The 15,765-nt window shown below is 47.3% G+C and overlaps 1 protein-coding gene across 1 annotated transcript in view; it reads left to right on the top strand.

Annotated features, from left to right (window-relative positions):
- The window catches only part of SGIP1 (SH3GL interacting endocytic adaptor 1), a 222,234-nt gene that overhangs the window by 40,751 nt on the left and 165,718 nt on the right, over positions 1-15,765 (top strand). The window contains exons 2-3 of the mRNA XM_040361076.1: positions 8,485-8,548; positions 10,579-10,687. Of these exons, the coding sequence (XP_040217010.1) occupies positions 8,485-8,548; positions 10,579-10,687 (173 nt within the window). The remainder of the gene's footprint in view (positions 1-8,484; positions 8,549-10,578; positions 10,688-15,765) is intronic.

The following is a 15,765-nucleotide window of genomic DNA, read 5'->3' as shown; positions in this document are numbered from 1 at the left end:
TTCTATGATATACATAGATGTTTTGGACAATTGTGTGCTTCCAACTGAGTGGAAGGGACTCGGGGAGCGCTAAATATCCGTGGATTAGGGATACAAATTACTTGTCTTGCCTTAGGGGCTGACAACCCACGCTACAAAAATAATTTTACCATTAGCGGTCCCCACAACTTGGGAAATGTTATCAAGGGGTCACGGCACTAGAAGGTTGAGAACCACTGCTCTATTGGAGGAGATGTGGTGAGTGTGGAGGCCATTGGAGTACAGTGACCTCATTGTCCAGTAGTGAGATGATTGGAGCTTGAATAATACCATACCTGGAATGGGAGGGATTATTCTAATAAACCTGCAGATTCAATATTTGTGTTACCTATGCCCCCAAAATTGGAGAAGAGTGGCGGGTATTTTAACTTTTTACTGCCCAGAGTTACTAAAATTTACTCAATTTGGGCTTGCTTTCTATCTGGCTGCATAGACCCGGCTCACCTCACCATTTAACCCCACTCTGGATCAGTGAGACAGTTGTGCTCGTAAATGAATTAATCTGCAATATTAATGATGGTATCGTGTGTGCTTTCCTGCAGGTATGCAGTAATGGATTGTGCTTCAAAGCATTGCTACACAGCAGTGTAATGTCGCTTTCACTTCTGTGACACTTCTAGAACCGGTTCATACAGACATTTGTTAAGTCACAGCAAGGATTTGCAAAGATTTTAAGCAACTCTTTTCAACCGGTTAGAGCACCAATCTGCTGCAGACTGCAGTTGCTAAATAACAGATATTAAAGTAACCGATATGTTTTTTTTTTTCCCTGCCTGATCCGATTCAGTAATGTGCACAAGCTCCAGCCGCTGTCTCTCTCCTCATTGGACAGATTGATGGCAACAGGAACTGCTGTTGTCATCTAATCCTATATGGGGGGGGGGCTTTATTGGCGGGGCAACTGTAGTGTTAAAGATAAAGTAAACCCTGATTTGGATTTACTTCCTCTTTTTTCCCTGCAAAGTAAAAGCATAATGCATACTACCCCATTATGTTGCACTTGCATGCAAATGAAGCCCGCAATGTCCCAGCTGGTTGCTGCATCCATCTTCACCCCCCTTCCTTCCGGGGGCCGTGGACACTGGCTCTGTGACTGTCCAGAGACGCGTGACGTCACTCCTGCGCATGCGAGCGGGAGCCGCCGGTCACGACACGAGCCCCGATGACGTTGGCGCAAGCGTATATGGTAAATATCTCCTAAGCCGTACAGGTTCAGAACGTATTTACAGTACCTACAGGTAAGCCTTATTATAGGCTTACCTGTAGGTAAAAGTGGGGTAACTAGGTTTACAACCACTCTTATGAGGCATTTAGTGAGCGTCAACGGTTCTGAAGCCTTCTTAAAGCAGGGGTTCACCCTAAAAAAAATTCTAACATTACATCCAGCTCACTACCGACATTGACAGTATGCAGTTTTTTTTTTTTTTTTTTTTCTGTACATACCTCGTAAAGCTATTTTCTTAGCTGGCTTCCGTGTAGTGACTCCCGCGGGTGTGGGCGTTCCTATGCAGCAGTTGGTGATTAACTTGATGACAAACAATACCCCCCCCCCCCGTCGCATAAGGAGCGGCACGAGTTGTCGAGAGGAGCCGAACGGCGGTGCCATATAGAGCCGAGTCGCCTTTCGGCAACTCGTGACGCTCCTTATGCGACGGGGGGAGGTAGTTTTTGTCATCACGTCAATCACCTGCTGGATAGGAACGCCCAGTCCCGCGGGATTCCATACCCGGAAGCCAGGGAAGTAAATAGCTGTACGAGGTATGTACAGCAAAAAAAAACAAAAAACGGCATACTGTCATTGTCGAGAGTCATGTCAATGTAATGTTAGAAAATAGTTTTTAGGGTGAACCCCCGCTTTAAAGTGACCCAGTCAGCACAGGTCACTTGCAGCCAAAACCAAGAAGAGATGCTGTGCTAATCTTTCCAGTGGTCCTTGTCTTGAAACCCTGACACTGCAATTATTTCACATCTCTGCAAGCGTGGAATAGCGCATGTTGTAGTTTCTCTGACTGACTCTTACATCATTGCAGGGGTGGTTTGAGCCGGTGGGAGGAACCAGTGCAGCAATACGAACCATGAAAGTAAATCCAGAAACCAGCAAAGTGCACTACAAGTGCCAGCTTCCAGGGTCAGTAATATCAATGAGATTTACTCCAATCTTAATCCTGATCCAATTAGAAGGATAGTCCGGGAATATGATAGGAGGATCCTGCAGCTTCCAACAAGAAAACAGGAGCACGGGATCCTCGTTTGCATATCCGAAAAAAAATAGCACCTTTAGAGCCGGTTCACACTGGGGCGACTTGGGATCCAACTTGAAGTCGTCCCAAGTCGTGCTGTCGAGAAAAACAATGCAAGTGAATGGGAGCGGTGTTAATACACACGACTCGAGTCGCTCCGACTTCAAAAGAAGTTCCTGTACTACTTCAATCCGACTTGTAGGCGATTTGTACCCATTGATTTCAATGGAAGTCGCCTCCAAGTCTGATCACTGTCTTAACTGAAGCGACTTTCCAGGAAGATAACATACATTTCTCAGGCAAACCTCTCCCTCCCCCTCCCTCCCCTAGAGCCAATTGTTTGATTGGCCACTGGAAAGTCTCCTGTCCTGGAGACAACTTCAAGTCATGTTGTAAATCGCCCCAGATCGCCCTGTGGTTCATGCTCAAGTCGTGTCGGAGTCGCCTCTGGAAGTCGTGTCGCCCTAGTGGGAACCGACTCTTACAATTATTGAAAATGAATATAAGTGGTAGGAATCACCAAAGTGGAGACAAAGCAGGGCTATATACATGAAACAGTAATTCCAGAGTCCCTGGCTGGCATCACAAGGACCCGCTCTGGCAGCTGTCAAAAAAGCCACAGATAGACCGTGTCCGGTGACTGTCTAATGTCTCGTGATGACCTCTATGTGCTGGTGGAAAGACAGACCGTAACACGTTTCGAAGGACAACCCTTCTTTCTCAAACCACTCTCTAAGGCCTCTTTCACACTGGTGCGGGAGGTGCGCTGACGGTATAGTGGTGATACACCGTCGGAATTGCAGCGGTATTCGGCCACTAGCGGTGTAGTTTTAACCCCTGCTAGCGGCCAAAAAAGGGTTAATACCGCCCGATTAAATGAAAAATACTGAGAATTTAGTATCACTTTAAAGGGTGATGGTCGGACACAAATGTTTAGCCATACAGTGTACATAGGTTACATCAATTGGACCATTTCACACGTCTCTCCATCTGTATGATATAATTACACTCCCATTGCCACATTCAAGCGTGTTTAAACCACTCCAGGATGCCGCTGCAAGGGAGCTTTTGTGAAACCCTCCCCAGCCCCGTGTAAATGATTGTTTTAATGCTATTATTGATTTTAAGTACTCCGCCAGTTGCACTGGGCTTTATTTAATAGCTTTGTAATAAAAGTGTTGCATTTATACTCTCATATGGAATGCCGGTTCTTCTTTGTGGTTGGCGCTCCATGCTGTAAGCTCTGACAGGTGGGGTTTCTTGTAGCTACCATGCAAAGACCTTGTTGCTGTATTCCCTGAGAGATCGTAAAAGCAGGTGGGGACTGAAATTGCCAAAAACCAACCAAAAGTTAAAAAAAATTGGGTTATTCCACTGTGTGGTGTTCTCACACAGCACTCATGGTGACCTCCGCTGTGCAAGAGGTGCTTCTATTTAATGCTTAAAAGGGAACATCTAATCAAGGAAGGAAAATATTTGTCATTCAGAGTTGGCTTAATGTAGGTCTCCTGAGAGGAGAGGCTGGCTGTTTGGAGGCATTCAGAGAGGAACACGACAGCTGAGCCCCGTCTCCCACAATGCTTGGAGGCATAGCCAAGAAATCTGATGAACTTTTTCCAACTTCCCAAAAGCAGGATCACCACAATGTCCAAAAGCAGCATCTACTTTAGTTTTTGTCTCCTTAGTGCAGGGGTGCCCAACCAGTGGCCTGCGGAGCCCTCTGATGTGGCCCGCGGAGCCCTCTGATGTGGCCCGCGGAGCCCTCTGATGTGGCCCGCGGAGCCCTCTGATGTCGCCCGCGGAGCCCTCTGTCGCCCGCGGAGCCCTCTGATGTGGCCCGTGACCTCCTGCTCTGGGATGGAATAGAATACTGTTATTAAAGCGGGGGTTTACCCTAAAAAAACATTCTCTTTTTTTTTTTTTTTTTTTTTTAGCATGCCATCAAGCATACTAGCGCGATCTACAGTACGCCTTTCTTTTATTTTTTTGGCGCCATACTTACGGTTTACCGCCGTAGTGAAGTTTCAGACTCCCCGCGGGGAATGGGCGTTCCTATGCACAGGGAAAATGATTGACGGCCGGCTATGGCACGTCACGCTGCCCGAAGATAGCCAAAATATGACTTGCCTCTTCACGGCGCCTGCGCAGTCAGCTCCGATGTCTGTGTGCAGGCGCCGTGAAGAGGCAAGTCCTATTTCGGCTATCTTCGGGCCGCGTGACTCGCCATAGCCGGCCGTCAATCATCTTCCCTGTGCATAGGAACGCCCATTCCCCGCGGGGAGTCTGAAACTTCACTACGGCGGTAAACCGTAAGTATGGCGCCAAAAAATAAAAGAAAGGCGTACTGTAGATCGCGCTAGTATGCTTGATGGCATGCTAGAAATTTGTTTTTCGGGTGAAACACCGCTTTAACTACTTGCTGACCAGCTGCCGCAGTTATACGGCATCAGGTCGGCTCCCCTGCGCGAGAGCCCGTAGCTATACGTCGCTCCCTAAAGCGGCCACTAGGGGCGCGTGTCCCCTAGTGTTAACCCCTTCCCTGCAAGTGCCATTTTTATAGTAATCCAATGCATTTTTATAGCACTGATCGCTATAAAAATGCCAATGGTCTCAAAAGTGTCCGCCATAATGTTGCAGTACCGAACAAAAATCGCTGATCGCCGCCATTAGTAGTAAAAAAAAATATCAATAAAAATGCCATAAAACTACCCCCTATTTTGTAAACGCTATAAGTTTTGCGCAAACCAATCAATAGACGTTTATTGCGTTTTTTTTTTTTTTTTTTTTTACGAAAAATATGTAGAAGAATACGTATCGGCCTAAACTGAAAAAAAAATGTTTTTTATATATTTTTGGGGGATATTTATTATAGCAAAAAGTAAAAAATATAAATTTTCTTTCAAAATTGTCGCTCTATTTTTGTTTATAGAGCAAAAAATAAAAACCGCAGAGGTGATCAAATACCACCAAAAGAAAGCTCTATTTGTGGGGAAAAAAAGGACCCCAATTTTGTTTGGGAGCCACGTCGCACGACCGCGCAATTGTCAGTTAAAGCGACGCAGTGCCGAATCGCAAAAAGTGCTCTGGTCTTTGACCAGCTATATGGTCCGGGGGTTAAGTGGTTAAAGAGAAGTTTATTACTAAAATCACAGTGTATATAATATGGGCATCCGTTCTGCAGTAGTTATTGGGCTGCTTTCAAACTGATCCGCAGGCGCAGAGCAGTTTACCTGCGGGTTACCTGCCCTTAGCCATAGGCCCCTTTCACACGGTCAGTCCGACCCAATTGGACTCTCCATTCACCTCTAAGGAGTAGCAGATGTAAATGGACTTGTGTCCGTTTACAAATGCCTACCTCCAATCCAATCGGCGAAAAAAAAGTAGAGTGAGCTGCCATCCACCTGCTCCGCTCATTGTGGCCTGCGACCGGTTACCAAGTCGCTTAAAGAGAAAGTAAACCCCGGGCGATTTGTTTGGTTTTTGAAATTTTATGTTACACATGTGTATCGCAATGCATACTAAATGGATCATTTTCCAAAACGAGTCCCGCAAATACCTTTTTTCACCCGTTTTTATTTTTCTCTATTTCCGGGTACTGAAAGCGCCATTCTTTCTCCTGTTTCTTGAATCAATAGCTGACATCACTTCCGCCCTTACGAGTCCCTCGTCGAAATCTCGCACATGCGCCGAAGCGCAGTGACCAAGCCTCGATGTCGATAGCCGTTACCGCGGCAACCAATGATACACGGCAATGAATGAAAAAGCGGGGGAGTATCAGGAAGAGAAGGAGTAGTATAGCAACGCGAGACTTCTCCTCTGTGCCGGACAGAGGGGAAGTTCGCTTAAAATCGGTCCCGGAAACCCTGAAAATGAAAACCGGCAAACTTTAGATGGCCGGTTTTCAGGGTGAATAGTGCACAAGCGCGGTGACGTCATAAAAAAAAGATGATTTTACAGCTTATTACAGGGGTGAGTACACTTTCACAGGCAGCGATCAGCTGCCTGTGTTATGGGCTAAGTTTTAAAACAATGTTGTGTGAGAGGGTATACAACCGCTTTAAGTGGCCCGCGCTCTTCAAAAGGTTGGGCAGCCCTGCCTTAGTGTGTCTGTTTCAAAGTATGAGGAGCGGGAGGCAGTTTGGTGAAGAGCCGGAGAGAAGTACAATAATGAGTGTCTGCAGGCAACGGTGAAGCATGATGGACATTACTTGCAAGTTTGGGGGCTGCATTTCTGCAAATGGGGTTGGAAATTTGGTCAGGATCAACGGTGTCCTTAATGCTGAGAATTACAGACAGATGCTTATCCATCATGATGCCATACCATCAGAGAGGTGTGTGATTGGCCCCAACTTTATTCTGCAGCAGGACAATGACCCCAAACATACAGCCAATGTCATTAAAGCGCAGTTCCACCCAAAAGTGGAACTTCCGCTTTTAAGCACTCTTCGTCCCCTTACATGCCACATTTGGCATGTCATTTTTTTGGGGGGGGGGGAGTGGGGGCTTCATTAGGAGTGGGACTTCCTGTCCCACTTCCTACTTCCACCTACGGGCCGCCTAGGCGACTACTCCTTTGCCCCTTCCCTCTAGGCGATCTCCTGGGACACGTGACCGGTCCCAGGAGATCGCCTGTCCACTCTGGGAGCGCAGCACGACTCACACATGCGCAGTGGATGCCCAGAGTGGCAATGGAGGCGCCGAGGAGAGGAGCTACGCTCCAGGCGGTCGCATCGCTGGACCGTAGAACAGGTAATGCCGCGTACACACGATCATTTTTCGGCATGTAGAAAAAACGTTGTTTTTCCAACTTTATCATTAAAACGACGTTGCCCACACACCATCGTTTAAAAAAAATGATCTAGCAAAGCGCGGTGACGTAGTACAACACGCACAACGGCACTATAAAGGGGAAGTTCCATTCGGATGGCGCCACCCTTGGGGCTGCTTTAGCTGATTCCATGTTGGTAAAAGACGATTCGCACTTTTCTATCTGTTACAGCGTGATGAATGTGCTTATTTGTAGCTGCTGACTTTTTAAAAAAAGTCACCCACACACTTGCTTCCACACACACTCCTGGTATTTTATTTTACTGAAATTTTGCATTTCCTAGACCTTTGCGGTAATGTTCTGTGACATAAAAAATTTAAACTACCACTATTTTATTCTCTAGGGTGTCTGCTTTCAGAAAATATGTAATATTTTGGGGGGTTTTATGTAATCTTCTAGGCTTAAATTTTTTTTTACGCATATGTGCAAAAATGTTTTTGGCAGCCAAAAAGGTTAAAGGTTATTATGTGACTAGAACTTGTTCTGGGATTACCAGTTTGTCCTCAGATTGTGAATATGGCATGTATTGAAAATTAAGGGGCAGATCCACGTAGCGCGGCGCATCTTCCCGCCGGGCGCAGCGTATCTAAGATATACTACGCCGCCGTAACTTATTTATTTATTTTTCAAATCCACAAAGAATTTGCGCCGTAAGTTACGGCGACGTAGTTTATCTTTTGTGGTGTAAGGGCGCGCAATTCAAAACGATGTGATGAGGGCGTGTTTTATGTAAATACGTCGTGACCCGACGTAAACAACGTTTTTTTTGAACGGCGCATGTGCCGTCCGTGGGGGTATCCCAGTGCGCATGCTCGAAATTAAACCGGAACAAGCCAATGCTTACGACGGGGACGTCATTCTACGCGAATCCCTATTCGCAAACGACGTAAAAATTCGACGCGGGAACGATGGCCATACTTAACATTGAGTACGCCTCATAATAGCAGGGGTAACTGTACGCAGGAAAAAAACGAACGTAAAAGGCGTAAAAAAATTCCGCCGGACGTACGTTCGTGGATCGCCGTAACTAGCTATTTTGCATACTCGACGCGGAATTCGACGGAAACGCCACCTAGCGGACGGCGGAAAAAATGCACCTAAGATCCGACGGCGTACTAAGACGTACGCCTGTCGGATCGACCCGAGATGCAGTTGTATCTTGTTTTGTAGATACAAAACAAAGATACGACGCGGGAAATTTAAAATAACACGGGCGTATCAATAGATACGCCGGCGTAAATTCATTTGTGGATCTGCCCCTAAATGTGTAATTTATTGCAAGAAAAGCGACTTAATCCAATTTTAATTTTAAGTTTAAAAGTGTCAAACTAGTGTGAGAGAAGTGTGTTCATGACTTGTCTTTGTTTTCATTTGCAGGACTGAAAAAACGTACAAGGAAAGCGTTTGGTATACGGAAGAAAGAAAAGGACACTGATTCCACGTAAGTACATCCCCTCTCCTGTGTGTGGTGTTGCCGCGATTTATCAGAAAGCTGTAGATGAGGACTTCTCCATCTAGCAGAGAAGTCTTAACAAGGCTTTAACAGGGCTCGAAATTGGTCGCCTTCCTTGTAATGGGTTTTATAAAACTTTTTCCTGCTCTTCGCTACACATGGATTACTCCTTAAAGTGGAGTTCCACCCATTTTTTTTATGTTTGTCTGTGCTGCATGCTCTAATCTCATAGTGTTCAAAATGGACAATTATTATTTAATTTGTTGCTTGTAAATACCTTTATTTTGTAGTCCTTCATTACTTCCTCCTCCTTATTTGCCTAGGCTATTTGCAAGGGTTTCTGGGATAGGCATCATGTTTCCCAGTAGTCCTTGCAAACCTGACTGAAACCTATTACATTGCTTGTGCACTGAGCATGTGCGAGATATGCAAAGCTGAAATCCAGGAAGTCATACAGTCTGGCTTCATGATGCCCACACTTAAGATGGCCACGGTCTATTTCTAGATTGATAGTTTATAATCTAAATTCGGTAACAACCTAACAAAACGGACCTTAGTTTACAGACTAACTTTACTAGAATACATTAAGCTTGTGTATTACAGGGGTATTTATATTTAAAAAGTGAAATTGTGGGTGGAACTCCCCTTTAAGTAGAGAGAGGGTGGGATTTGTAAGATGCTCACATCCTCATGAAGGGACACAAATCACCACAATACTAAAACTTTCATTTATTTATTGAACTTTTAATATGTTAAAACCAAGGTAGTCAAAAATACAATCAGAGGCTAAAATATGCATTGAAGCAGCGCTGGCCTTAAGAGTTACTCGCCACCAGTTGCCCCGCCCCCAATTCCACCCCTAAACACGTCCCCGTAAATTATCTCATGAAACTGTAAGGGCCCTTTCACACGGGGCGGATCAGTAATGATCCGCCTCCGTGTGTCCGCCAAGCTCAGCGGGGATCCTCTGTAAAAACCCCGCTGAGCCGTCGGCTGACAGGGCGGTCCCTGCACACTGTGCAGGGACCGCCCTGTCTTTTCTCCGCTCTCCCCTATGGGGGGTTTGGATGAACACGGACCGTATGTCCGTGTTCATCCGATCCGCCAGACAGAAGAAAAATAGGATTTTCTTCCGACCGATTTTGCGGAGGCGGGTGATTACGGGTGTCAGTGGATGGTCATCCGCTGACACCCGCAATCACATAGGGACGCATGTATGTCCCGTTTTCATCCACAACGGATGGATGAAAATGCGGACATACGGTCCGCACGTCTGAAAGGGGCCTTAAATGTTTTCTGCAGAACTAAGTTAAAAAAAAAATATATATTAACAACTTTATCAGCGCCCATTGATGCAGTCTTTCAGTGCCCTTCTGTGCAGCCCCATCAGTGCCCCTCTCTGCAGCCCCACCAGTGGCCCTCTCTGCAGCCCCACCAGTGGCCCTCTCTGCAGCCCCACCAGTGGCCCTCTCTGCAGCCCCACCAGTGGCCCTCTCTGCAGCCCTACCAGTGGCCCTCTCTGCAGCCCTACCAGTGGCCCTCTCTGCAGCCCCACCAGTGGCCCTCTCTGCAGCCCCACCAGTGCCCCTCTATGCAGCCTCCTTATATTATTGGAGTGGGGCTGTAAGGTAAACAAACAGCCTTAATGGCTTGGCTATGCTGTCTGGTAGGGGTGCCTGCATTATATTGAACAGAATAATAAACTTTTTGGCTGGTAGTAAAGCTTGCATATGTGGATTTCAACTGTGACTTGCTAGCTGTCATGGGGATAAAATGGCTTTGTTTTATGAGAAGATTCGCACCCTGTCCCTAGAGTTGTGGTAAGGGTGATGACTCAAGCTTATATTTGTTCTAAAAGTTTGAGGAACTTTAAACTGAAGCTTGTTTGTATTTAGTTATTGGCTGAGTTTTTGGGATTTACCAACTTAAAGCAATACTATTATTATTCTGCTGCTGTTTTGGGATGTGACGAGTGTTTTATTTTTCCCTAATCAACTTCTTCTTTTTTTTCCTGACAGGGGATCACCAGACCGAGACCCCGGTGTAAGTAAAGACCTTTTATCTCCTTTTGTCCTATTGTCATTTGTTGTTCATCTTTGGGTTACGAAAGAGCTGCTGTATCTTCTTGTGAATTAAGTTTTGTTCCACTTTTTGTTTTTTGATCCAGAGGGATGTGCACAACTGTGTTTTGGGATATGTTTAGAAGCTGATTTATAAAAAAAATAAAAACAATTCACACTAAACACTCACTTTGCATTGTCCCCTCTATTTCTGTATACAGTGTATGTGGATGACGGCACTGTAATTATTTTAGTGAGAAAAAAAATCCAGATTACCTTTTTCCTATTCGATATACAGCTGTCACATGACCCAGATCTTTCCCAGCCTGTCTGCAGGGAAACATAAGCAGGAGGAGCTTCTAGTCCTCTGTTGCTGGTCACATGTTCAAAAATAAAAAAATCAGCCTTTGGGATACAGTAAAAATAAATAATATCAATAACTGTCATACAAATATATACCGTATTTATCGGGGTATTGCGCGCTCCGGCGTATAGCGCGCACCCCTAAAGTGGACCCGACTCTCCTGTAAAAAAATATTTTAGTACTTAGTTTTGGTGTCTTGCGCGGCGGCCTCGTCGGGTCCGTCGTCTGCGGCTTCGGGTGTTCTCTTCGTCGGGTCCGGCGTCCTCCCCGCTCGATCCTCGCTTTCCCGCGCGCCGAGTTTGAATACTGCGCCGGCATATACCGAGCGCAGTACACTCGTGTATAGTCGGGCAGGCTCGGCTACTCTCGCGCTCACGTCCTGTACGTCCAGGACGTGAGCGCGAGAGGAGCCGAGCCTGCCCGACTATACACGAGTGTACTGCGCTCAGTATATGCCGGCGCAGTATTCAAATTCGGCGCGGGTATCGGCGTATATCGCGCACCCACGATTTTGCCCTGATTTTCAGGGCAAAAAAGTGCGCGATATACGCCGATAAATACGGTACCTTTTTTCCTATTCGATATACAGCTGTTACATGACCCAGATCTTTCCCAGCCTGTCTGCAGGGAAACATAAGCAGCACAGTGGTGTAGTAAGCAGCACTTTCACCTAGCAGCAAAAGGGTCGCTGGTTCGAATCCCTACCACGACACCATCTGCCTGGAGTTTGCATGTTCTCCCTGTGCCTGCGTGGGTTTCCTCCGCCGGGTACTCCGGTTTCCTCCCAAGATCCTACGGGGTAAAATGACCGCACCAGCCAAGCAGACACTGGCTGGAAAAAGCGCCTAGAGGCGATTCAGTTGGCATGTGTAGCGCTATACAAGTCATTCATTCATTCATTCATAAGCAGGAGGGGCTTCTAGTCCTCTGTTGCTGGTCACATGTTCAAAATAAAAAAATCAGCCTTTGGAATACAGAGTAAAAATAAATAATATCAATAACTGTCATACAAATATTTTCTTGAAATCGGATCTCTCTATTATTTTTTGGCAATAACATGGTGTAGGCGGATTTCTGCCAGTCACCCTGGGCTAGATTCAGATAGGTTAGCGGATCTTTAGATCCGCGTAATCTATCTGATTTACGATCCGCCGCCGCAAGTTTTTGAGGCAAGTGCTTTCATCAGAAAGCACTTGCCTGTAAAGTTGCGGCGGCGTATTGTAAATCCCCCGGCGGAATTCAAATTCCGCGGCTAGGGGGCATGTAAAATTTAAATCAGGCGCGTCCCCACGCCGTACGAACTGCGCATGCGCCGTCCGCTAAATTTCCCAGCGTGCGTTGCTCCAAATGACGTTGCTAGGACGTCATTGGTTTTCGACGTGAACGTAAATTACGTCCATCCGTATTCGCGAACGACTTACGCAAACGACGTAAAAAATTCAAAATTCGACCTGGGAACGATGGCCATACTTAACATAGGATACGCCGCATATAGCAGGGGTAACTATACGCCGGAAAAAGCCGAACGCAAACGACGTTAAAAAAATGCGCCGGGCGGTCGTTCGTTTCAGAATCGGCGTAACTCCTCATTTGCATATTCCTCGCGTATACAAACGGAAGCGCCACCTAGCGGCCAGCGTGAGATTGCAGCCTAAGATCCGACGGTGTAAGTCACTTACACCTGTCGGATCTTAGGGAGATCTATGCGGAACCTGATTCTATGAATCAGGCGCATAGATCCGACCGATGGAACTCAGAGATACGACGGCGTATCAGGAGATACACAGTCTTATCTCTTTCTGAATCTGCCCCCCTGTGTCTTTAGAATAACAGGGAGGTGAAGCCCCCATTAATCTACATGTAATATCCCACCCCCATTTTGTTTAGCTGGTTAGTAGGCATGGAGGAGGAGGGACAGAGCGGGCTGTCATTTACCACTGTGTATACACCTAACATGTGTGACTCTATAGTCACATGGACTGCTCAGATGTGATGGGGAGAAAATGCCCACTATAGAATCACACTTAAAACTGAGCATGTGCAGAGTTGCCACCACAGCTACAAAATCCCCAACTGAATGGAGGACATGGACAGAAGGGGGCGATAGAGAGCAGCAGTTTTTCTGCAGAATACAGAAGACGAATCTCATCGTGACTGAGGATGAACCGCATGTAATACACCATTCATTGATAGTTTTTTTATGATGTGGTTTTGGGTCACAACCAGCTCATTTTGTCCAGGGGTGACCGCTCACCTGATCCTCTGCTCCACCAGAAATGGCACTCCCCCACGTTCCAGTGGTGGATTGTTCCACATCCAGAGCCGGTCTATAGATGTGGGGACATTCACAACAGTCCACCGCGCAAGACCGCTAGACCATGGGGGGCAATGACCACGTGTATGGGGAGGATCTGAGAATTCAGTAAATATATCTCTTCTCCAACCCCCTAGACCAAAGGTGTCCAACATAAGGCCTGCGGGGGGAATCCGGCCCTCCAGGCCATTTCATGTGGCCCTCGCACCTCTCGTGCAGCTGCAGGAGATCTCCAGCCCTCCTCTGGTTATTCTCCAGATCCTTACTTTGTGTTTTAAAGCAATGCATCCAGCTTCTTCCTAGCAGCAGCATTTGGTAAGGGGCGTGCACTGTGATGTAAGGGAGAGTGGGGGACTCAACTTCTGATGGTGGGGTGGCTCTTGACATCTAATGTAAGGGGAAGGGACATCTAATCTTACAGATACAACCGGCCCTTTTGAGGGCAATCGTAATGCTGATGCGGCCCATGATGAAATTGCGTTTGACACCTCTGCCCTAGACAAAAACAAGCAGTTAACCCAGGGCTCGACAAAGCCATGGCGACTAGAAATGGCATCCTGGCGAGTGGGGTCTTGGCTTGGAAGGTGGGCAAAAAAAAAAATGTTTGTTCCATAGGACCGGCGCTCCGAGGACTAGGCCAAAGCCGCGGCCTCGCCTAAAACATCCTGCCCGCAGCGATCCTGGGAAAAGCCTTTTCCCAGGATCGCTGCAGGCAGGATGTTTTAGGCGAGGCCGCGGCTACGGCCTAGTCCGCAGAGTGCCTTTTCCCCAGGATCGCGGCGGACTAGGCCGAAGCCGCGGCCTCACCTAAAAGATTAGGACCGGCTCTCCGCCGACCAGACCAAAGCCGCGGCCTCGCCTAAAACATCCTGCCTGCAGCGATCCAGGGAAAAGCCTTTTCCCAGGATCGCTGCAGGCAGGATGTTTTAGGCGAGGCCGCGGCTTTTCCCCAGGATCGCGGCGGACTAGGCCGAAGCCGCGGCCTCGCCTAAAAGATTAGGACCGGCGCTCCGCCGACCAGACCGAAGCCGCTTCCTCGCCTAAAGCATTCTGCCCGCAGCTCGCCGTGATCCTGGGAAAAGGCCGCGAGCAGCATCAGGACTGTGCAGTGCGGAAACTTTTTTTTGTGCCCAAAGTTGGGCTTTAAAGCAGAGTTCCACCCAAAAGTGGAACTTCCGCTCATTTGTGTTAGCCCCCCCCGGTTCCACATTTGGCACCTTTCGAGGGCATAAGAAGGGGGGGCGAATACCTGTCTTTGACAAGTTTCCTGTTCCCACTTCTGGAAACCACAACCGCGGCTGTTGACGTGACCGCTCGGCTCCTCCTTCCCCTGCCGTCGGGCCAGTAGGAGAGAGGAGCGGGCCCTGCACATGCGCAGTAGGGTTCCCGGCATGAAGCTGTAATGCTACACTGCAGAGTTCCCTTACACGCAATGACGGCGGCAGCACCCGACATCTAATGGAAACATCATCTGCCTTGCCAACATCACTGGACTCCAGGACAGGTAAGTGTCCGATTATTAAAAGCCAGCAGCTGCAGTATGTGTAGCTGCGGGCTTTTCATTTTTGCAGCGGTGGGCGGAGCACCCCTTTAACCTCTTGACCACCGCCCCATGTCAAAAAGACGTCCTCCTTTTTAAAGTTGAATATCTCGATAACGGCAGCAGCTGCTGCCACAACCGAGACATTCATCTTTTCAGGGGGCGGTGGTGTACACGATAACGGCGGTCTCCGCGGCGGATTCGCTGCGAGATCGCCGTTATCGGTGGCGGGAGAGGGCCCCCCCCCCCTCCCGCCGCTCTCCCGCGCCCTCCGCCGCTTACCGGAGCCGTCGGTAGCGGCGGAGGGGATCGGATGTGTCCGGCAGCTGAGCGGGGACGGGACTGAAGGAGAAATCTCCTTCGCCCGTCCCCATAGCTCTGCTGGGCGGAAGTGACGTCAAAACGTCAGTCCCGCCCAGCCTCTTAAAGAAACATATTTTTTTTTTTTTGTCATTTGAAAAAATGACTTTTTTTTTTTTTTTTTTTTTTTTTTTTGCATTTAAGTCTAATTATGAGATCTGAGGTCTTTTTGACCCCAGATCTCATATTTAAGAGGACCTGTCATGCTTTTTTCTATTACAAGGGATGTTTACATTCCTTGTAATAGGAATAAAAGTGATCAATTTTTTTTTTTTTTTTTTTTCAGTGTAAAAAATTATAAAACTAAATAAAAATAAATAAGAAAACCAAAAAAAAAATTTTTAAAGCGCCCCGTCCCGACGAGCTCGCGCGCAGAAGCAAACGCATACGCGAGTAGCGCCCGCATATGAAAACGGTATTCAAACCACACAAGTGAGGTATCGCCGCGATCGTTAGAGTGAGAGCAATAATTCTAGCCCTAGACCTACTCTGCAACTCAAAAAATGCAACCTGTAGAATTTTTTAAAACGTCGCCTATCGAGATTTTTAAGGGTAAAAGTTTGACGC

The sequence above is a fragment of the Rana temporaria genome, chromosome 7, assembly GCF_905171775.1.
Source record: "Rana temporaria chromosome 7, aRanTem1.1, whole genome shotgun sequence".
In the NCBI taxonomy this organism is placed as follows: domain Eukaryota; kingdom Metazoa; phylum Chordata; class Amphibia; order Anura; family Ranidae; genus Rana; species Rana temporaria.
This window is presented reverse-complemented; position numbering and strand designations above follow the sequence as displayed.